Below are 24,725 nucleotides of genomic sequence, written 5' to 3'. Positions count from 1 at the left end.
TGAGGAAAATAAATGCTCAATAGTCACAGTCACCCTCCCAGCCCCTCCGCCATGTCCAACACGACCCTCTCTGTCCTTGGTTTCATTTCTGCAGCGCACCAGCTGATCAATAGACGCCAACAGAAGGAGTCCAAACTAAGCCCGCACTGTCCTTCTCCCATGCTGTTTGGTTCATTCCATGATAAGTTTTGTGATCTCTGTGATGAAAAATAAATAAAAAGTGTCAATCAGCTCACTAACAATGGCCACGGCATAGCAGGGAGGTTCTGGAGTTAGTCCTGAGTCTGGAGGCTTGAACTGTGTCGGTGTCCAAAGCTGATGGAACTCATTGCGCTCCGTGCGCTCATCTTCAATGACCATGTTTAGCGCCTCCGCGGTGCCGCTGTGGTGCTTCATTTTGTGTGGTTTGACATGCAAGGTCCAGCTATGCTCCTTAGCTCTGCACAGACACCTCATCACCTGTACACCTGTGATCATTGCAGCGCAGAGCACAGGTGCACAGATCGGGATTGTTTTGGCTCTAATTTTTGCTGTACATTTCATGTGCTGGGAAATCGCCTGCGTTATGGATATTTCAAAAGCTGTGGGGACCCACAAAAAAAATTAGATGATTCATGTTTTTTACTTTATATTTGAGCAGGATCAAAAAATTGTGATTTGAATGGGTTTCAATGAGCACATTTTGGTACAAAGGTGTGTTAACGTGAGTATTTTTGTCACAGTTGTTTAGAATGGACTAAATAAAAAATTCACATGAACTTTTTTTAAAGCACCCAAAAATACACAACCTGGCAAATTTCGAACAATATGCATGAAAAAATGAAAAAGATATGCTAAAAAGAAAAAGTCAAAAACACAAAAAGGTTTCTAGGTGTGTTAAAGGGTTAACAAGACACACACCAAAAAAAAACGTGTTTTCTTTTCATACATTCAATACCCAAGTTTTATTTTGAAAACCAAAAGTTTCTACACGCTGTAGTAAGCAATACAACGCGCTGACTTTCCCAGTTGTCTAAAAGTATTTGCCATAGTGTTAGCAGAAAAGGCGCACTCGAAATGTTGGAGTGGCTGGCGTTTGTAACTGTTCATGAATGAAATTAACTACACGATCCAAAGTGATGTATCCCTTGAGCCGAAACAGACTCCAAAGGCTTCAAAACACGTTTTAAATGTATTTCAGACACAAAGGCCCATAGTCTGCTCTGTAAATGTGACCTGCCACGGACCAAGTGGGAACAAGTTGGCAAAGTGCAAACAAAACAGGAAAAAGATAACATAGCATAAGACAGAACGTGTGTATATGCGTGTGTATCTCGGCAGCCTGTTTGTTTTTGGCAGGTAACAGTTGCTGTGGTCAAAAAACAAAACAAACAACAACAACAAAAAACACTGTTCCTGAGATCCATGATTCAACCGTCCACTGCAGCCGTAGATGGCCCCGGAAGAGAGAATCGCTCCGCGTATTCTTCTGCTTTTTTAGGGTCTGTGAAGGATGACTTTGAACCATTGTGTGTGACCAGGAGTCTTGCGGGGTAAAGTAAGCCATACCAGACGCCGGTGTTGTGATTCAACTTAGGTAATTGGTGGGAAAAGATTAACACAAATGATTAATTATTTTTAATAATTTAGGTTACCAAAAGTTACGTCACGTGAAAATGGCGTCACTCGCTGTTACCGTGAGGCGACGAGAGATGGCGCTTGTGCTCTGATTTCTTCACTCCGCTCTTCCGTCTATCACCAGCGGAAGCGCTGAGTAAAAGAGGAGAGTTGAAGGAGGAAATGAGGTCAGCAGTGACGTGGAAAATTTAAAGATAATGGCGGCAGGAAGTGGAATAGACAAAGGAACGAGTCTGAACTTCTGTAATCACACAGTTTATCCGGCTTGTCCGACTTAAATGGTGGTTCTTACAGATCACGGAAGTTTCCTCTCAATGAATGATCGCGGGCTGTGTTGAGGACTCAGGATCGCGATACACGAGGACAAATCACAGTACAAAAGGGGAGACACGTGAGGAGAAATAGAAACCGAATTCGACCACACAGATTAGCGAGAGTTTATCTCGTGAGCCTGTCTACTTACCGGTCAAATTAAGCTTCTATTACGATCGCTGCTGGCGCTGCGCGCAGAGCGAAAGGCACGAAGAATAATAACAATTGATCAGCTGGGCGCACGGCGCCGTTCCTGCTAAACGGTCCGCTAGCTTAGTTCACAGGTATTATTCTACACAAGTTACAGCCGTGTGTGAGACACACACGGTGACGAAAGAAAATAAAAGGTAATGAACAATAAAAACACAATGAAACTACGGGGTGCACTCCCGTGTTTATAATAAGCTCTGAATAGCTATTTTGCCCAGACACAATCGCTTACTATGAGTTGCCTTCCAACGAGTAAGGAGGAGTCCTGTGTCACGACAGGGACAGCTGGTCAACAGGGATTTAGGAGCACGGTCTCCTATTCTGCAGGAATAACGGGAATAACTCGCAGGGGGTTATTCACGGGGTCCTTGGATCAAAAATAAAAATAAAAACAAAAAGGGAAAACCAAAAATGGGGTAGGAATGGACGAAGAAGAATCTTCAAAGCTTGGCCAGCAAGGATGTAGATTTTCTTGATGTTTTCCCCTTCTTAAACACATATGTCCTATCTCGCTGAAAGCTATGGTGAAGAGACCGAACTCTGGGGGTTCGCATAGTTTTGTTAACTTTGCCTCGGGGGCAGGGCATCCTGTGGTGTCCACCAATGGGTGAACGGCTGACTGCCGTGGACGTCATGTGCCGCAGTGGGTTGTGGGGGATGAGTGCCTCACAGCTGGACGCCTTGGGGAGATAGATTCCTTCTCTTTGTTCTCCCCCATGTGGCTCCTGGGGTCTTTCAGACCGCCATTTTAGGTCCAGGCTGCATTCAGGCTTTCCCAAAGAGAACAGTGAGGCCTCACAGTCATGCTGGGCCCAACACCGGGCTTGTCCCGCAATAATTCCCTGGCGCGATTGAATAGAGCCCTTCGCTTAGCCACGGCCGGAGGATAGTCGGGGAATATCTGAATCCTCTTGCCTCTGAAGTAAAGCTGCTTCGCCGCACTGGATTTCCGTAGAATGTCCTCAAGCACATGATAATGATGAAGCCTCAGAATGAAGGGCCTGGGAGGCTCTCGAGGGTCGGGGTTTCTCCGGAGAGTCCGATGTACCCGGTCAATAAGTGGCTTCTCATCCAGAGTTAGCACATATTTTAGCAGGTCAGCTACTAAGTCGCGCGGCCTGGGTCCTTCTACCCCCTCAAGAACTTTGATGATTCTAATGTTGTGTCTCCTAGATCTGCCTTCTAAATCTTCACATTTTTCAGCCAGTTTCCCCACTTCGGAGTTCAGTCGTGTTACCTGGCGTTGGATAGCAGTAACATCGTCGAAGTGGCGTGAGTCCGACTTCTCCAGCTCTGAAATAGTTTTCCCGTGCGAGGCCGTGGCTCCTTCAAGTGTTGAAATTAATGTTTAAATTTCTTTTTTAGTAGTAGCCAGCTCCTCTCTCAGCTCAGTACAGACAGTTTGTATACGTGAATCTATGGAGGCACATACAGTTAGGCCCATAAATATTTGGACATCGACACAGTTCTCTTTATTTTGGCTCTATACACCACTACAATGGATTTTAAATGAAAGGAATATATGTGCTTTAACTAAACAAACTAAACAATCATAAATCAAACTTTCATTGTTTAATACTTGGTTACAAATCCTTTGCAGTCAATTCCAGCCTGAAGTCTGGAAGGCATAGACATCACCAGACACTGGGTTTCATCCCTGGTGATGCTCTGTCAGGCCTCTACTGACACACTCTTCAGTTCCTGTTTGTTCTTGGGGCATTTTCCCTTCAGTTTGGTCTCCAGCAAGTGAAATGCATGCTCAATCAGATTCAGGTCAGGTGATTGACTGATAACATTCCATATTTGCCTTAAAAAACTCTTTGGTTGCTTTTGCAGTTTGCTTTGGGTCATTGTCCATTAGCACTGTGAAGCTCCGTCCAATGAGTTCTGAAGCATTTGGCTGAATATGAGCAGATAATATTGTTGGAAACACTTCAGAATTAATCCTGCTGCTTTTGTTAGCAGTTACATAATCAATAAACACAAGGGAACCAGTTCCATTGGCAGCCATACATGCCCACACCATGACACTATCACCACCATGCTTCACTGATTAGGTGGTATGTTGTGGATCATGAGCAGTTCCTTTCCTTCTCCACACTCTTCTCTTCCATCACTGTGGTACAAGTTGATCTTGGTCTCATCTGTCCATAGGATGTTCTTCCAGAATTGTAACAGCTTTTTTAGGCAAATTCTAATCTTGTCTTCCTGTTTTTGAGGCTCACCAATGGTTTCCATCTTGTGGTGAACCCTCTGTATTCACTCTGGTGAAGTCTTCTTTTGATTGTTGACTTTGAAACACATACACCTACCTCCTGGAGAGTGTTTTTGATCTGGCCAACTGTTGTGAAGGGGTTTTTCTTCACCAGGCAAAGAATTCTTCTGTCATCCACCACAGTGATTTTTTGTGGTCTTCCAGGTCCTTTGGTGTTGCTGAGCTCACTGGTGCGTTCTTTCTTTTTAAGAATGTTCCAAACAGTTGATTTGGCCACACCTAATGTTTTTGCTATTTCTCTGATGGGTTTGTTTTGATTTTCAGCCTAATGATGGCTTGCTTCACTGACAGTGACAGCTCCTTGGATCTCATATAGAAAGTTAACAGCAACATATTCAAAATGCAAATGTCACTACTGGAATCAACTCCAGAACTTTTACCTGTGTCATTGAAGATGAAATAATGAGGGAATAGCCCACAATTGTCCATGAAATAGCTTTTCAGTCAATTGTCCAATTACTTTTGGTCCCCTAAAAAGTGGGAGGCACATATAGAAAGTGTTGTAATTCCTACACCGTTCACTTGATTTGGATGTAAATACTCTCAAATTAAAGCTGAAAGTGTGCAGTTAAAGCACATCTTGTTCGCTTCATTTCAAATCCATTGTAGTGGTGTATAGAGCCAAAATAAAGAGAACTGTGCCGATGTCCAAATATTTATGGGCCTAACTGTATATCGTCCTTGATCTGAGTGACTTCATTTCGTAGGATAGCGATAGCAGCTAGTATTGCACGGTTAGGTGGGTCCGCCTCATCACTCATATCGCCAGGTAGAGGTGTGTTACTCGGGCCCAAGGGCTGGTCGGGGCCTATTTCCTGTTGATCGTTTTTCCTAGTTTTCACCTTTTTTGACATACTTTCCTTACATTGGCCTCTGTAATGCACTTGTGTGTGTCTTCTTGCGTCGTTCCGAGGATCATAAGAGCGGATTTCTAAAAGTTTAGTGTTTTAATAGAGATAAAGTTATCAGAGCTCGCGTGAACACGTCTTACTCCTCCATCGCTCAACAGCGCCCCCCCCCCCCCCCCCCCCGTCAAGTATTTATTAACTGACCAAATATCAAGTGGATCAAGAGCTTTCACAACCTTTACCAGATACATAAAACAAACATAATATGTAATATAATAATGATTTTGACTGCACTATCTTGTCATATTATGACAAGATAGTGCAGTCAAAATCATTATTTAGATGTGTTGCTAAACGCATCTAACGCATACTTTCTTACACAAAACAGTCCGATTGTCTGATTTGTGTGAAGTTTAACCTGCAGTTAAACCCTGAGCGATACAAACATCAACAATGTTAGCAAACAAGCTAACGAACGTCACCTCAAATGACTACTGTCCACTGCTATGAGCAATAAACAGCTAACGTTTATGAAAGCATGAACTCCGTGACGCTGGTAAAAATATGTGTACTTATCAGGTAGTGCTGGGACCGATTAAACCAGCACAATCCTGACAAATGACAGATAATATGTCTAGAACACTGATAAAAACTACCTTTGCTGGCAGAGACGGCTGAAAGGAATATTAGTACTAAGAATCTTTGGAACTGGTTAGGAAAAAAAATTATCTTTCTCCTCTTAGTTGTTAGGGCATCGCCCAAATCGTCCCTATACACCGTCCACCCCTGCTGGAGAGTTTGTTGTGACTTCAGCCTTTTGATTCATGTTTTCTGGGTCTCCTGGAAAATTCTGGTTTTGAGTCAGAGTTGTTGGGTTGAGTTGAGTATTGAGTTAATAATTTTAGTGCTTTATTTCATTAAGGAAGCCTGTAGTGGCTCTGTGCAATGTCGTTGTTTTTTTTTCCCCTTTCCAATCTATCGCTATTGGGATTTCCTGACACTTCTCTGCAGTTGTTGGTGTGATCTATAGATTTGTTGTTGACATGTTGTTTTGTTTTTAATGTAAACGTTTTGACCTGACAGTGTGAACGTTTGTATAATATTAAAGTTAGATTTATATTAAAGTCACACTGTCATTGTATATGTATTTAAATATAATGGACACTATAATATTTAAATACATATATACACACACATTTTATTTTATTCTACACTGCTCTAATTTATCTATTTTCCACATGTTACTGTATAGTTTAATAAACATGAATTAATACATTCAGTTAATATTATTTAAAATGTGATAATAACAACAATGCATTTCTTAAAAGTATTTTATATTTACATTTCTTTTAGTTTTCATTCCGAATTAGCTGAACTTTGAAGTTTAAAAACTTCACACTGAACAAATGTCATTACCATGAAAAGTAAGCTTAGCTGCCCTGGGGTCCGTTTCACAAAGCAGGTTTAGTGAAAACTCTGAGTCTGTTAACCCTGAAATGAGGGAAACTCTGCAGGACTTATTCTTCCATGTTCTTTTTAACTTCAACAAGCTGTTGAAGACGAAAACGAAGTCTACACAGATTACTCGGTGTGATACACTTCATGAAATGGTTTTCTCGCCATGGTTTAATTACTTTTTCTTTTGTTTTTGTCCTTCAGCTTTAAATCCACATAAAACCACTGCAAGCGGAAGCACTTCAAAAAAAATACTCAGCCTGGAAGAAGTCGAATTGCCCCGACACAGGCCTCCAATAAAACCTCCACTTCATCTTCGAGCAGGAACAGCTCTTTGACATTCTCCACCATGAATAAAACATATATATATATATATATATATACATATACGTGAGTGTATATATATATATACTGGGATTCTGCCAACGCGCTTTCGATAGGTAGCAGTCCTATTTTTGCTGTTGCCGCTGCTGAACCGCGTAAATTTCAACAGAGCAGATCACACCAGACAGGATGTCCGACACAGACTCAAAGTAAAACACTTCCACCCCCCTTTCAAAATAAAACACAATACGCAGATCATATAGCTTATCACAACTTCACATGAACATTACGTCGTGACCGGTGCCACCAGGTCAACAGTCAATTAATCAGAGCGTCTCGGAGAGTCATAATGTACGACAAGAGACTGAGTGGAGAAACATAAAACATAAAATAATTTATGACACCAGATCAACAGTTCTTCCACGTCGGAGAATGAAAGAAGCTGTGTTGTTGTTGTTTCCCTTATACACACAGTATATCGCAGGATCTCGGGAACTTGCGTCCGTTCGACATTATCGCGTGTTCTTCCGTGAATACCACTGGCTCCCAAGGCACTGTGAAGCTGCTGTAATGCGCCCGGTGGGGATTGATGCTGGGCAGAGGTCAAAGCAGAATCGTGCCACTGACGTGCCGTGGCTGAAATCCGGGTAATGTTACTGTGTTACGTGTCCTGTCAGAGCCGAGCAGAGAAAAGAGGAGAGAAGTATCTGACGACAGAGAAAATGTAAAGCCCTCAGGGCAGGTTTGTGTCAGCCACATGCTCCGGCGGGTCCTCACAGAGCAAGGCCTTTTGTTATGCTGATTTACTTGGCCTTTGGCCTGGAGTGTGTGTGTGTGTGTGAGAAAGAGAGAGAGAGAGAGAGAGAGAGAGAAGAGAGAACAAGAGCAAGACAAATAACATGTTGCAGCCTAAGAACATGTCGAGCAATAACAATAACAATAATCACATAATCAGGTACACCAGAGAACATCTTACTGTATTTAGACCGTCTACAATATGTCAGTAAACAAAACTCTTTCATGAAGAAGATTTCTTCGGTGCTATCTTTTTCAAGATGTTTTGTGATTATTTTGTGCATTATACAACATGCTGTTTGTAAAATTTGCAGTTCTCCATCAATCAAACCTTCAGTGCAGGTGTAGATATAGACCTACACCAACCTACACTTTTAGAGAACCCAAGAATAAGATACTAACTGAAGGGGAGGAAATCAGCTTCCTGTTTTAACCAGACCTGAATAGTTATGTCACATAAATTAATCAATCAATCAATCAATCTTCATTTGTATAGCCCACAGTTTACAAAACATAGTTTGTCTCACGGGACTTCACAGGGTTGGTAACATCCTCTGTCCTTAGACCTTCGACCAGGGTAAGGAAAAACTACCAGGGAAAAAACCCTTATAACAGGGAAAAAAGGTAGAAATCTTAGGGAGAACCACAGGTGAGGGATCCACTCCCTGGACGGACAGACGTGCAGTAGATGTTACCCAAAACATACAATACATAATTACAAAGAATAAAAAGTAAAAAGTCTTTAAATGCCAGGATCCACTGGGTTTCTCGCAGCCTGTAGCGAAGACTGTTGTGGTCAGAGATTTGGGGATAACAGAGTCCTCTTTCCTGTCCTGAATTCATGCTGTTCACTGATGGCAGCAGAACTGTAAGAGATTAAAAATCACAGGGTATCCGCGGGGTCTTAAAAAGTCTTAACATTTTTTAAATCCAATAAGTTGAATTTAAGGCCTTAAAATGTCTTAAATTCTCCTAAAATCTCATAAAAGGTCTTAAAAACAATTGTGAAAGGTCTTAAAAATCTGCATAAAACATGCATAAACTTCAGTCACACTGAAATGTTTCTATTTTTGAGGATGCGATAACATAACTACAACACGGAACTAAAGTAGGCCGCCTGTGCTGCCCGGTCAGAATTTATCGAGCACCACTATCTGATGTGCTATGCGCGCTCGCCGAATTGCAAGTTCAACAATTTGTGGCTCCAATTTTCCTTCATGTCTTTTGTACTTTTTTGCCAGTATGGATTTGAAATGGGTCTTAAATTGTATTCATTATGGTCTTAAAAAAGTCTTAAAAAGTCTTAAATTTGACTTGTTGCAACCTGCAAACGCTCGCATGTCTGCACCAGCCGGCTATTGACAAAAGATCGTAAAATAAAAATAAATGTTACGCAACAATGACGTCAGTAATCCATAATATGGGCCTAAACTAAACTAAACGTTTTCATAATTTTTATATCTATTAACAAAGAAAACACTTAATTTGTATCGTACTCGCTTTGCTGCTTTCGACGCCATCTTTCTTATGTGAAAACACGCAATGCATTCTGGGTAGCCCTTGCTCCCAAGGGTGGTCTCGGAAAATCTAAATACTGAGGGCGATACAGCCCTTAAACTTGCCCCTCAACTTAATTCTTCTGAGAATCGGGACAGCACTTGGACTAGAGGGAGAGCATTTTTGAAATTGAGGGTTAAGATTGAGGGTTAAGCAAGGAATTGGAATTCAGACTGTCTGACTGAAAGCGGGAGTTGGTTCCACAGGAGAGGAGCCTGGTAGCTAAATATTCTACCACCGATTCTTCTTTTATTTATTTTCGTAATAACCAGTATACCTGAGTTCAGGGAGCGGAGCGGTCTATTGGGTTGATATAAAGTGATTAAGTCACAAATATAAATATAAATATAAGAAGTGTGAGTAGATGTATTTTAAATCTATTCTACTTTTCACTGGGAGCCAGTGAAGAGAAAGCAAGACAGGAGTTATATGATCACTTCTTCTGGTTCCAGTCAGTATACGTGCTGCTGCATTCTGGACCAGCTGAAGGCTTCTCAGGGACTTACGAGGACATGCTGACGAGGAGTTACAGTAATCAAGCCTAGAGGTTATAAAGGCGTGGATTAGTTTCTCAGAGTCTTGTCGCGATATAATATTTCTAATATATTAGAATATTTCTAATATTTTCTAATTGTCTTAATGTTGCGAAGGTGGTAAATACCGACCCCTTTCGAACACCATTGTTTTTTTTGTTCCACTACATCCAGTCAAGCATTGTTTTTGAAAAGAAATATATAATTTTTGGTGTATAAGTTACTCTATTACAATATAATTACAATATTAAATTTGCTTTAAAAAGTCAGTTAATCCAAAAATGCAGACACATTACAAATCCAATCATGTAAATACAGTGAAGAAGCTGGAATCAGTTCATTGGTTATCATTGTATCTCACAAGACACAACCGATGGAAAATTATAAGAAGCAAAGATACGTGAGCCGGTGTCGGCTGTGTGGGTCAAATAAGTGTAACAACACAGAGAACACAGAATAAGAGCAAGCGAGGATGACAGAAGGTGTCCCTCTCCAAACGTCCAGCCCCCAACTTTGACGTCACAGAGGCTGAGATACAAAACAAGCTGCTCTCTGCTAAGCTCCTCACTCCACTCCCACTCACACACACACACCCTCCAAAGCACACGCCACGACACTTGCCTCAGGACCTGCTCGGTTCTGTGCCACCGAGTGTGGGTGTGGTGGCACTCCTCAGGACTGAAAGATGCTTAGTTCGTCTGTTCCCCTGTGAGTGGTGCCTGATTCTGTGTGTGTGCAGCTGCCGGTAGGAGCAAAAGGAGCACTCAGACCCCCAACCACCTCAGCCCAGACCCCATCTCTAAGAGCAGCAGATGTGATAGAAGAGGAAAGACGGAGAAACACAATCTCCCCTGCCCCTCCTTCCTTCATCTGAGAGAACAATACCCAGCCTCCAGTTGGAGAGGGTCAGCTTTTGTCCCTCTCCCCACGCTCCCGCTCAAGAGTGAACGGCAGAAAGACGCGCTGACACACTGACCTGCTGCTGCTGCTGTGCGAGGAGACGACTGTGTTCAACACTGCACACTGCACCGCTTCATTCAGTACTTGGACAGCTCCTCAGCAACAACCAGAGGGACTGTGTTTTTCCATGAGTGACTAGATACTCCAGTGAGGGACTCAAGCCAATTTGGTTTGGAGACCAAGAACTACAAATGCAGCCCCCGTGTTCACTCCAGCTCAGACCCTCCCCGTCCTTGGGACCGCAGGTCAGCACGGCCAGTTTCCACCAGCTGGAGGAAAAGCAGCTCTTCGAGAAGTTTTGGAAGGGCACTTTCAAGGCGGTGGCCACCCCGAGACCAGAGAGTGTGATTGTGGCCAGCATCACTGCCCACAGGAGGGTGACCAAGTGAGTTCTGTAGCTTCTAATTTCAAAGAACACAGCTTTTTTTCTTTCTCCCTGATTGAAAATATATTTGAGATCCACGCTGCTTTAGTGGGGGTTGTCAAAGTCGGACACAAGAGGGTGAGGGGTCATGATGAGAGCAATGTAGTTTTATTGAGTCACTGACCCATGCTTATTTCTATACCAAAATCAAGAAAACATAATATGGTAATAGCACGATATTAAAGTGCATCAAAATGTCTTAGCTTGTGTTAGTTTGACTGAAATTTGGCTTTGAATTACTTTTGCTTGTATATGTTTATCTGGACTCAAACTGTCCTCAGCACACGTCACACAGTCCAACCCAAAAACTTTTTTTCTGCTTAAAGAATATCATTTTGAAGTTGATGGATGGTAAAAAACATTGAGCACAAAACAGAAAACACAATGGTGCTTGTCAGTATCTACTATAGTTGTTTTGGTCTGTCACATAATACGTTCACCAGAAAACACCTAATACTAGTTTAAATCAGCCGGTCATCAAAGATGTCCGCCTGAGCATGCACAAGATCTTTGACTGAACTAAATGTTAAACACACACACACACACACACACATACACAGCTTATATATCACTAGTTTACTACACAGTTTTCTCAATTCCTGGAACACAGTCCTGTGTGCTGCCACTTGTTGTGTGTTCATTTGTAATGCGATTGTGTTTTATTCACTACAGCAGTAACTCTTAGAGGACGTAGAACCTTTGTAAGCGACTTTTTGTTTGCATTATTGTAGGGTTTCCCACTACATATATATGTACTTGGTGTTAAAGATTACTTCAAATACACCATGTACCATCTTCCACCATCATTCACTATCTTAGGTAGAATATCAACACGCTTGTATATCAAATGTTGTAGCATGGTTGAGTGACCTTTGAATGGCTTTGACACCCACTATCAGCTTTCTCTTATGTGAAATTAGCTATGTTAATGAGGATTAGAATCGTCCATTTCATTCTACATTGGCACAGGCAGCAGAAAGACTGAACCAGATAATGTGTCTTTAATGGCTTCTATTACAGTGGGACTGCAAACGGTCTGGTTATTATGGCTTTTATTAGCTTGTCGGGTATGACAAAAAAACACTTTTTTGTTTCAGGAACTTGACCAGAGATACCCTAATTGTCCTGTCAGTCAACCATTCAAATTTGTTTGGGAAACCTGCAAAGAAAAACTGAAAAATAACAACAGATAAATGTGAAATAAAATGTGACTGTCTGCCATGAAATGGGCATTCTTTTTGAAGTCACTGGAAACTCTGGAGTAAATCCCAGCTGTCTCTTTAGTTTTGGCTTCTCTGGGAAGGAAGCTCTCTCCTCAAAGGCTTTACCTGTCCACTATGACCGTCCCTGTGACACTGATGATGATGATAATGATGATGATGGTAACATGGAAGACGCTGTGAGAACAAACGTCCCCAAAGAGCAGACATAATGTCGCCAATTTGCCCGGGTCTGTTTGTGAAAGATGACAGAAGCTTCCCTGTTGTCTTAATATTTTCCTGTTGCTCTGCTTCTGTGTGTATTCTGAGGAGGGAAAACTGCACAGGGACTTCTGGGGTGATACAGATTGTAAATAATGAGTTAAAACACAACAAACAAACATGACACCCTGCGGAGGATACAGATGCAGGAGCAGTTGCAGACATCCTCCCTCCCTCCTTGATGCGCTGTTGATTTTGCTTGAGCAGAGTGTAACTGCAGAACGCTTAGACCATCAGAATCTATGGCCTTAGGCTTGGTCCTTTGCCTCTTTCTCTTCAAGGAGAAACATCATTATTCACTGTGGATAACTGAGGGGTGATGAACAATTGCAGTGCAAGCGAGGGGGCATGATGTCCAACAAGCAGAGAGGGAAAGAAGTAAGGACACAGGAAGAGCCACAGGGAGATGTTTCATTTTCCTGTATGTGCCATCCTTGTTTCTTCCTTTCTATTCTCCTCCTTCTCCCTTTCGTCGCTTTCTGAAATAATAAATGTTGGCTGGGCCCGAGAGCCACAGAGGAGTAATTAGAGTTTGTTGTTCTCCCCCTGTCCTCCCTGTCTCCTCCTCTTCAGGCCAGTCACACAGAGGAGGGGAGGAGTTGACTGGCTCTTTGCAGTGGGGTTGGGCTTTGTTTGAAACCATTGAAACCATTATAACCCTGCAAGCTGTTTTGTTCAGCTTCGGGGGGGGGGAGGGCATGGGGGTCCTTATTAAAAATGCAGCCTGCTTCACTTTGGTTTCTGTATAGAGTGTGTTTGTGTGCATTCTTTTGTATCTGTACAGTTTTCCAGTCGTGTGTGTTATACCCTTTTATGGGTATCTTTATGTGTGAGTGAGGACATTTTGGCTGGTCCTCAAGTTACGTTTTTTATGGATTAAGGCTTGGTTTTAGTTTTAGTGTAAGAATTGAGTTAGGGTAAGACATTTCTATGTGGTTAAGGTTAGGGTAAGAGGCAAGGGAGTGCATTATGTCTATGAGTGTCTGTACACTCTTCGCAATAAAAGTGCTAAGTAGAACCATATAAGGTTCTTCGGCTTGTCCTCATCCCTTTTTGGCTCCAGGTATAACCTTTTTTAAAGGTTCCACCTGGAGCCAACTTTTGGAGGCTTCTACCAAGAATCATTTTAAAACCCTTTATTCAGGAAAGGGGTTTTAAAGGGTTCTCTGGATCAAAATGGTTCTTGCTGGAGCCATTAGTGTTACCAAGAACCCTTGAAAAACCCTTTCTTCGGGCCTTTTACAAGGACCCTTTTGGAACCCTTATTTCCAAGAGTGTACTACGACTGCTGCGCAAACACATATGTGCAGTCTGAGGAACTGGTTAAGTTTAGAGCTAACATTTGAATTGTGGTTAGGTTAAGATTAGGGTTTGGCATTAAGGGTTAGGGTTAATGCTTTGTTTTGACTGTCCAGATGAATGGAAATCAGTGCAGAGAGAATAGATGTGCAATCGTGTGTGTGTTGCTGCCATGTTAATGGGCTCTTGTCCAACTATGGCAGATGGCATGCTCCAGAGAGTGCAGAGAGCAAGGGAGGGTGGAGGGAAATTGTCTCGCTCTCTCTGTTGGTGTGTGGATGTGTGTCGTCTGTAAGGGATCGGAGGAGCTTGTTCAGCGACAACAGCAGTGGGTGCAGCAGGCTGGACTAAATAAAGGTAACACTTTTAGAATAGGATATAACACAGTTCAGCTGCAGCCTTGGAGTGCATGGTAAAGCTGAAACAATCAACTCATTCATGGATTGTCTTGTTATAAAATATAAAATAATGGTTGTCATTTTCCACCAAAAAGAATAAAATCAAGGAATTGTATCGTATAAACTATAAAGCAAATATATTCATGTTTGGGTGGTGAGTTGTAACTACATTTGCATAATGGAAATACAATTTAGCTTGTCTTTGAAACTTTGTTGCAAAATTTGGTCTTAGTGTAAGTGCAGTCTGGGTGTGGACACCTCCAACCTTCAAAAGCTGTGGCCAACATAGTTCAGTTTGCATGCACTATAGACCCAATGATCCAGAGTGATAACAATGAATAAACAAATGTATGTGATCTCGTAATAACATCTAAAGATTTTTCCTGGGGAGCTGTGTGGAGCAGCTCATTTAAAACAAGCTGCTAGACGTGTCTTCTCTGTCATCACGCCAGGAGTTTGTGATTGGTTCCCTGTTTAGAGGATTCTGAAGTTGGCCAAAATGGCGCTTTTACCATTTTTGCAGAGTGAAATTAAATCACTGGCAGACTTGGCACAAACAATATGACAAGACAACATCATCCAAGGCCTGTTTGATCTGACATCAGATACGACGGGACAATTGATATAAAAAATAAATCTATGTGCCGATTCAGATAGTTACATCAAATAGTGATTGTTGTGATTATTTATTGCGTTTAAATGTGCCTGGAACTGTGGAAACCTGCCTGTGAGGTTTTGGTGACGTTTGGTGACAGCCAAACTACCACTGTGCCGCCTGCGCTTCGTTATGCACTGAGAGTAGACCAGGTCGGAGCTGGACCTGTTAAGGAAAAACGGGGAACATATGACCCTTTTAAAAAGAAAAATCAAATAAAAAATAAGGTCATATGAACATAGGACCTTATTTTTTATACTAAATAAGAAATGAATGTGCGCCATCTGTGAACGTGTAGTTCACATGCTCTGGAAAAGCGTAATTTACTGATTTACAAAAAGTATTTTTGTTCATGGATTTAAACAGGGCTGCAGAAGTAACATCAGCCATTTGTGCGCACAGCTGTGCCAGTTAAGACGCAAAAATAGGCACCGCAATCCGTTTCAGGTTTCATAAATCACTTTGCACGTGCTAAAATAACATGTTTACATTGTCTTGTTTGCGTGTGAACGCCCCATATTGCATATGCATTAAGGCAAGACCGCTAAATGGGTTGCGAGTGCTATTTTGCCTGTCTGAGAGACACACTCCTCATTGCGCCCTGTTAGTAGATCAGCATCAACGCAAATGTGCGTGTGCAATCCAGTTTGCGCAGGTTTTTGCACACACCAAGCTTTAGTAAATCGGGCCCATAGTCTTGAAACATGAGCCCCTTTTGGGTTAGGTTTAGTGTTCTTTTGGCTACAATGAACTCGGCTCCAGTTCAAATGACAATAGACACATGTTTGTATCAGCTCCAGCTCTGATTGACAGTAATGCAAACAAGACACCTGAGAGAACATGGTAATTTTGCCAACTACCAATTTATTTTGTCAGTCTAGTTGTGCAGTCTGCACAAATTTGCATGTTTTACTGCAAGTAGAACCATATAAGGTTATTCGGCTTGCGCTCATAGGAGAACCCTTTTGGCTCCAGGTAGAACCTTTTTATAAAGGTTCCACCAAGAACCCTTTTATGACACTTTAGCCAGGAAATGGGGTTTTAAAGGGTTCTCAGGATTGTTATGTCCCTGTTAAGTCCAGGGGATGTGGGGAGGGCGTAACAAGGTACAAAATAAAAACCTTGGGATATTTTAAAAGGAGACAGGCTGAGGCAAACAAAAACGTAACCGTATATAAACAATTTATTTACAATATACAAACAAAAGGTAAACTTAAATTCGAGCTGCCCCAAAAGCTACAAGAGAGAGAAAAATACAGTTAAATAAAGGGCTAGAACGAACCAGACTTCTAACACTAAAGTAAAACTATTATCCTTTCTCCCTGGAGAAAGTATCCCACGTACCAGGTTGAATGGAGAAGTACATGGAGTACACACACTGCTCAGTGGCTCACAGGCTAACACCATGGCTTCAGAAAGAGAGCGAGACGTCCTAGCTTTTCCTCAGCTTTATGCCCTTCCACTTTATTGCTGAGTTGAGGCACCTGTGGAATAAGCAGAAATGGGCGGACCCACAAAGCACACAAAGAAACAGGATTCCTCACTCAGCACCTTGGCATGTAACAAGGATCAGCTAGTGTTACCAAGAACCTTTGAAAAACCCTTTCTTGCAGGTAGAACCTCAGACCTTGTAGAAGGACCCTTTTGGAACCCTTATTTCTGAGTGTGCATGACGTGATGATGTGCACAGTTCCATCAGCAGTCTAAAATCGTTTGAAAGTGCAGCTGAAGTGACTGATATAAATGTACGATGATAAGGCGACACTGTCAGTGCTCTCTTCTGTTGTATGTTGCCCTTCTGCTCTGCTGCCTTTACAGCGTGTTTGTATTGTCGAACATGACTCACTGGAGGAATTAAACCAGAGAGGCACACTCTACTACTGGCAACACAGAAGGAGTCAGTCACCTGTTTTAGCTGCATTACCTGTGTTTAAAAGACCACAGTTTACCCACTAATGACCTGTAATGCTAAGCTAAACACTGAGAATAAAATTCATCAACCTTGTGTGTTGGTTTGACGACAATTAAAAGCTCTTTTAATTTGCAGCTGCTCTGATTTTTCCTGTTCATTGGCTTCTTCTCCATTGCGTGTTTTGCTTTACACATCTTTGTAGTGGAAAACAAATACACATCAGGGACAATTTTAGTTATGTGTGATGACTGGGAAATAGCATCAATTGTCTCACCTTTGCATGTAAATCATGAATCATAAATACTGGATATAATGTAGTCTCAAAAACATCAAAGAACAGCAGTCAGAGCTCCCACTGAGACAACACACCTCTCTCTCTCTGAGAGAATGACGGGGGCTTTGTTAGCCATTATAGTCAACTGTCTCTGCCTCTCCGTACATCAGTGTCTCTCTCCTGTTTTCTCTCTTTGTCGTTTCTCAGTGTATGTTAACTCACACTCTCTGTGTCATGTTACTGCAGCTGCTGAAACATGCTGACAAGACAGTGAGGAGATAATACCGACTCTCTGTGCAGGACTTATCGCCAGAACGTGTTCACGTTTGATATTATTCCCACAGTCCATGCATTTGATTCGAACCGGTGACTGTGGCTTAACACTGTTCATGTGTTTAACAAGCATTGGAGTATAGAGGCGATGTTAAATTGTAGAGTGGATTTATATTTGATATTGATGATTACTGCACCAATCAAATCATTAACACCTAATAGCACTGTCACAAGTGCATTAGGAGCCATTTAAGAAGCCTAGGTTATAATGGAGTTTCCTGTTGCTTAAAGTGGCAAACCACTTTTTTTTACATCCACAGTAAAAAAACTACAACATCAATTCATGTTGTTTAATGACAGAGGTCACAAAATACGGGAGGCAAATGGCATTTTAACCAATAAGTGAATATAGATCTCTGGACATCACCTGACTGTGTTTACACCTCAATGGTGGCAGGAAAAGCTTCCACAAAAACCAAACAGCCTCATGGCCAGTTTCAAGCCGTCAGAGTTAACTACTTACTTTAGATCCACGGAAATAGAGCAATATATCTCAGAACTTGACAGACTGGATATATCTGATCCTTACAATTCCCCCGGGCGCTTTTCATTTTTCATTATTCCAGACCCTGCAATATCCTGACATCTTTAACTTTCTGATTCATTTTCTCTCGTCCTATTTCATTGTATGCTTACACATTGGAATAAAAAAGTATGTCAAAATAAAGAAGATATTGACGATAATTAGCTTGGATTTTTGAAGTGATACGAAGTGATCATTACACAAGCAGAATCTGTTGCCTGTGGGTTCCCATCGTTCAGTCTTCTGTGTCTGCTCTGAGTGTGTATTATCTTTTGGCATCAACGGCCACAACTGCTATCCTCTCTTTACTTTTGATCAATACATGATCATGAAGAGAGGAGTTGCCTGACATATTTCCTGTTATATATGCTGCCAGATATACTGTATGTGTCATTAGATTTTCAATGGCACAGGTTCCTGCCAAATGGCATAATTTAGGTTTGTGGCATGATGGGATTGTTTGACCACAGCTACCACAGCTCTATAGCTCAGTAGTCGTGGAATCATGAAATGTTTTCTTTTGTTGTTGGTCGTTTAGATGCTGACTGTGCACCTCAGCACATGCACAGTTTAATCAAGCAAAGGCGTTAGTTGGACTGAGTCTGAGTATACATGCGGAGGATCAAATGTATTGGCCGTGTACGTCTGACTCTGACTCTGCCCATGAGCTAGTGTGTATTGAATCAGTTTCCTGTTGACCTTTATGTCACAGAAAAACATACAGTGAACTGGCGAGATGGACGGTGATATGAGCTGTGCTGCAGTCTCTTCGTCAGTTCAAAAGTGGGTCTTCTTCATAGCTTCCGCTCTCGCCGACTGCATCGTATTGTTTGTTCTTTCCCAGCCACATTACACAGAATGTGGCATTCATTGCACAGAATACCACAGAAACCAGTTAAGCATATACATGTAATCAGACTATGATTCTCATTATCCAGGTATGGTAGTCCGACTAAGACTAGCTCGATTTTAGTCAGACTAATGTTTTGACATGACATTAAAGGTCCCCTATTGTGCAAAATCAACTTTTTAATCTTTTAGTACTTATATTTGGGACTCAGTGGGCCATACCAGTCCCCAAAATGCGAAAAAACAAGACTCAGTCATGTTTTAGTGGTTCCACTTTGTGTAAGTATAGGCGATAAAACGCGATGTTTTAACCTCCTGACCAAGTGACGACAGTGCGGACATTTCACCGTGAATGTTGGCACCCCGTACTTCACAGCTTCACCGTAGCTCCCCCTTCTCCCTGTGAAATACGAGAGTGCAGGCGAGGGAGGAAGAGTGGCTGCACAGCGGAGCACAGTGTTTTACACAAACTTCCAGCCGCAGAACCGCAGTAACACTGGTGCGTTAAGGGTCTTTTTCTATCATGGGAATTTACATACACGCCGCGTGGCGCGGCGCATTAATCGTTTTCCTTCGATTCTAATGTGACGCGAGAAGCCAAAATCGTGGTCACTCAATGCATTACGGTGAAACTCAGTAACAACGGGTAAACGGACATTACTATGGGGTATATGGAGCGGGGGTTGTGACGACGGTGCATGACAATAGGTGATAAGTGGTGACAGTATGGCTGTGGATAGTAAAGGCCACATTATACTTCTCCGACTGTGTAATGCGATATCAGACTGCGTCACCACGGAGACGCCTCGAGCCTTTATACTTCTGCGTCGTGGACGGACACGTGGACGGCAATTTCCCGCCCAATCAGTAGGGGTCGCTGCGCAAGGTTGTTGTGCTTCTGGCTACAGTGAGCAATGATGTCCGGGAGAGAAAGAGAGAGAAAGACTGTTGTTGTTGAAACAGTTGCTGTTTTTCTCTTTTCTGTGTGACGGAACGCAGTTTTAAGATAATTTGAGGCGAGAAATTGGCCATTTAGAGTCTAAACATGTGTGTTAAGATATGACGTATTTATAGTTTGGCAGCGGCGTTATCGGCGGGGATCAGCCCCGCGTCTGTGGACGCTAGGTGCGCATTGTGAGCCGTCACAGAGCAGCTTCGCTCGGCCTGTCCTGAGGACCAATCGCAGCTCTTGCTCTTGACGGACACTTAAAAAATATTTTGTGCAGTCGGAGACGACGCACAGGCTCTTCGACAGGCTCTATGTCGACGCAGAGTCTCTGCGTAACCTACGCAGAGCACTTTACGCAGAAGTATAAATTGGGCTTAAGTTGACACTCCCCTGGAAGCAGTGGATGTGTGTTTACCTGGGTCTCATTCACATGTAAATGACCAGGCACAAAACCGAGCGTTCTGAAAAAGGCTGTTTTGGCAGGGTTATTGAACTGCTATTGTGCTTCATCCTTATGACATTTTGACTAAAGCATGACACAGACATGTTCATTAGGGCACCAGGACCTAGTTTAACTTGAGTTAATAGGGTATAATATGGGACCTTTAAGAAAAATAAATCATTGTCTTAGGGCACTTTCACACCTATAGTTAGATTGCTTTGGTCCGCACCAGTCAGAAAATGTTACAATATAGCAAACATGACATGGAATCAGTTGGGTACGGTTTGCTTTCACATATGCATAGTTCTAAATGAACCACAATAGACTGCGAAGACCATCGCCATGGGCTCAGAGTCGCAGATTTATGAGATTAAAAGTGTCAAATATAAGAGAAAATAAAGTGGCAGATTTATGAGATTGAAAGTACTTTTCCATTTTATAAAATATATCGACCCACACCCTCAATTTCTCCTGCTGTTGGGGTTAGTGTGTTTTAAACATAGGAACATTGACCATGACTCACTCTACAATGCAATTGTAAAAAGAAGTCATTCACCTTTTTAAAGTGTTGACCTGCATTTAAAAGTCCCACGTATACCAACCCGTGTTGGTGTAAAAAGAGGCATAAACAGCTGTGTTCTAAGAGTTTGCAAACAGCAGGGAACAGTGAGAGGAGTTTCTTACTTCACTCAGAAGATGGAAGTGAGCAGCTTGTCACCTGCAGCTCTTCATCTAACACTCACTGTGGCTGCTCCATATTTCAAATTGATTGACTGTCAAAAAGGCCTGAAGACGACCGGTGTCTTCCTTTGTAGACACGTCTTTGATGAGTGATCGCTGTAAGAGCAAAGCCCTCAGTGACAAACACATTTGAAATTCCCATGAAATTGTCACAAGAAGAGTCAAGTTGTGTTTAATATAAAACTGAATGCAATATTCAGTTTGTGTTCTTCGTAACCTCATACACATTTCCCAGTGGTATAGTGTCTCTAAACACACCCAGTTCACACACGGCAAAGATCTTTTTTGTGAAAATCATGGTCTGCTTGCTTTTGCTGATACTGTAGATCTATTAGACCTGTTTATACTGAATCAACTTTTTTCATATCTTGTCCTAATGTATTAACTGTATCTATGCTGCTTTCCCCTAAATTAAGTAACGACTTCAAATCATCATACTCAATGTTAAATTAGAAAATATCTGTGTATTTTGATAATGTCCATTATAGCAATCGATGAGTCCGGATTTTCTTAATCTGAATCATCATTTTGTATTTGCAAAATTGAGTACTGGTAATTACTTATTTCAAAAATTAAATGGTCTCACTCTAACAGTGATGCATTTTTGTCAGACTGCTTGTACAGATCTATTTAGTAAGCCAGGTCTACGTTTCTGTGACGAATCAGAGGACAGACGTGCCCTGAATCCTTCTGTATGTACCCACATACATATCTACTCACATTACTGGGTTATATGTGACTGTATTCAGTGGCTGAATGCCTAAAAATCCTTAAAGGCATCATTGAGGCTTAACTCGTACAAATCTGCACTACAATTGCAGTTCTATATTGTTCATATCGTGTAGGAATCATAAGAACGAGTGCTTCAAATATAGCTTGGGAAATTTGACAGATTAAAAGGGGTCAATCACCGTCACAATGACAACGTATAATTTGTTCAGTGGGACATTTTGAAAAGTTGATTATGAAATGTCAGTTCAGAATCAAAACCACGGACATAAACCAGAATTAGAAGCATTTCATATTTATGCCTTTTATGCCTCTTTATCTATTTTATTTCATCAAACATATTTATTATCTCACTTAGCCTGAACATTGTCTAATAACCATAATAACAACACATGTTTAGAGAGTATTGAGCACATGTTTGAGGTTCTTCATTCACACTATATAGGAAGAAATACACACACACACACACACACACACACTCCTATGGCTGTCTATATGAGGAAAATGTGTGGACATACTGTGTATGAGCAAGGAAGCATATACAGCACATATGGAGACTGACAATACGCCATTGGGGGTTGACATGATAATTCCTCCAAAGCTGAACAGCAGCAGCAGCAGCAGCATTTTTAAAGATGAAAGCAAAGAGCTGAGAGTTAACCCTTTCCTTCCAAAGCTGTGAAAATTCCACTCAACCATCTCAGTTTCCAGCCTGTGGTCCATCTCTGTGAGGAAAATGCCACATGGAACACTCTCATGTTTCATGTTATGTAGTTTAGAATTTGCAGTTTGGGGCTAAGAGACTCTGATTAATTAAATTAAATTAAATTAAATTAAATTAAATTAAATTAAATTAAATTAAATTAAATTAAATTAAAGGTCAAGTGTGATGAGAGGGGAAGGGGCGTCTCTCGCTATGTTTGATTATGTTGATTTAAACTTATTATGTATATTATAAGTGTATATATTTAATTTAACATTTGACTTATCAGACCTTATGTAACCTGGTTATATTAGTATTCACAGCTGACACATTCTCACAGATATTTCTTCAAAGCACAGAAATAGTATGGCTACATATTCACATCAAGTGTGGAAAACAAATTCCAATCATTATTGTCACTAATTTACACATGAAAAGGTGGTAGGCAGAGATTTAAGGCATGATTGATCAATAACTGGTATAACCTCCAAGGAAATGTAAATAAAATATCATACAGAGAGAAATGAACTTGTCTATTCAGAATGTTGGGAGAAATTCACCATCCACGCTCCTCCTGATGCCTGACCTAGTCAACAGCTGCAATTAAAAACAAACCTTGGGGGGAAAGTTCACTGTAGACCATAAACACAATATAATGGAATAATATATCAACAGAGCTTTTCAGAGATGAAGAAATTGCCTCGGGTGTTTCTGTCTGCACAGAATAACTAAACTGTAGAATTAAACCTTCTGGGTATTAGAAAATAAAATATGCAACACATTTTTTTGTCATTTTTAAATGTAAAGTAATGCAAATGTTGTGTTTTCTTGAAGAAAAAAAAATTAAAAAGAAGTCTGTTGCCGATACAGTCTGAACTCCAGAGGCCCGTTGCACAAAACTACGATAAGGTATTAAGCCGGGCTATGTTGCTTATCCTGGCTTAATTTATCCGTGATCCGGTTGTTCAAAAGCAGGATAGGGGAAATCAGGATATGTTATGGCACAAGTTACCATGGAGATTTAATGAATTATCAATAATTATAATTTTTTACACACACGATAGAAAAATAAAAACACATCACAGAGTAACATGATGTTGCTTTATTGAATAAGGATGAAACAAAGCAAGTAAATCAGCTCCTTTCAAAACTGAAAAGCACAAATTCAAAGCATAAACTACTCACAAAAAGTCAGGGATGTTTGGCTTTTGGATTCAAATTCAGAATGCACCTAAAATGCACTCTAACCTTTACAGGTGAACTAAGTTAACCTTCTCTAAATGTCCAATTGTTCAGTGGTAGAATATCACTGTAGCATGAACTTTTCATACAGATGTTCTTGTCGAATATCCCTAGCTTTAGTAGTGTATTATAGAACATAAGAAGAAATGCACATTCAAAGGTCTGTATATAATATAGACTCACATGTCTGCACATTGAAATGAATGCAGGACAAATCCATACACAAATGAAAAGCAACAAGCTTGTATGCATACAGTATACAACACAAACATCATAAGAGGCCAAATATTAATGCATATTGCATATTAACTGAAATAGATGGCAGGATTGTCCCAGTCCATGTGTGATGGCACTCTGAATCCCTCTCCTTCCTCAGGCAGGACACATGGTGAAGGACAGCACAGATAATGTGTTTGTAGGCATCCTGTAAGGATGGTAAAATCATGTATGCTTGTGCATTGTTAAGTATTGTAGTGTCGTTGGTTTATTATCGTGGCCGTGTTTCATTTCTTTTTGATTTGGTCTTTCACTTCCTCGTACGCCACCATGAGGATTTCAGCCTCCGAGGAGGAAAAGAACGCCGCAGTTGTCATGGTGAATCTGAGAATCTGCGATCGACAGCGAGGTCTATTTGAGGAAGCTGTGTGCACGCACTGATCCAGGATTGGTTTCACCTGGCTTGATGAATCCTTGTCTGCTCATCCTGGCTCGGTCTTTGTGCAACCAACTTTTGGATTGGTAGAACCAGGCTCAGTCATTCATCCTGGATAACTGAATCCTACTTTTGTGCAACGGGCCCCCGATGACCTGAGAACCTTCACTAATATAAATGTAAAGTGTTTTTGCAGTGATATGTGGATGTTTTACTTATACTTAAGTGCTAAA

The 24,725-nt window shown here is 41.3% G+C and overlaps 1 protein-coding gene across 1 annotated transcript in view; it reads left to right on the top strand.

Moving 5' to 3' along the window:
• Positions 1 to 11,077: 11,077 nt before the first annotated feature.
• srrm4 (serine/arginine repetitive matrix 4) overlaps positions 11,078 to 24,725 on the top strand; it is a gene marked incomplete at both ends in the record, with an annotated part of 69,831 nt that continues 56,183 nt past the window's right edge. Inside the window, one exon of the mRNA XM_083904654.1 lies at positions 11,078 to 11,271. Within this exon, the coding sequence (XP_083760780.1) occupies positions 11,078 to 11,271 (194 nt within the window). The remainder of the gene's footprint in view (positions 11,272 to 24,725) is intronic.

Source organism: Microchirus variegatus (genome assembly GCF_963457635.1).
Source record: "Microchirus variegatus genome assembly, chromosome: 18".
Taxonomy (NCBI): Eukaryota; Metazoa; Chordata; class Actinopteri; order Pleuronectiformes; family Soleidae; genus Microchirus; species Microchirus variegatus.
The sequence above is the reverse complement of the archived record's forward strand: the minus strand, read 5'-3'. Positions and strand labels throughout refer to the sequence as shown.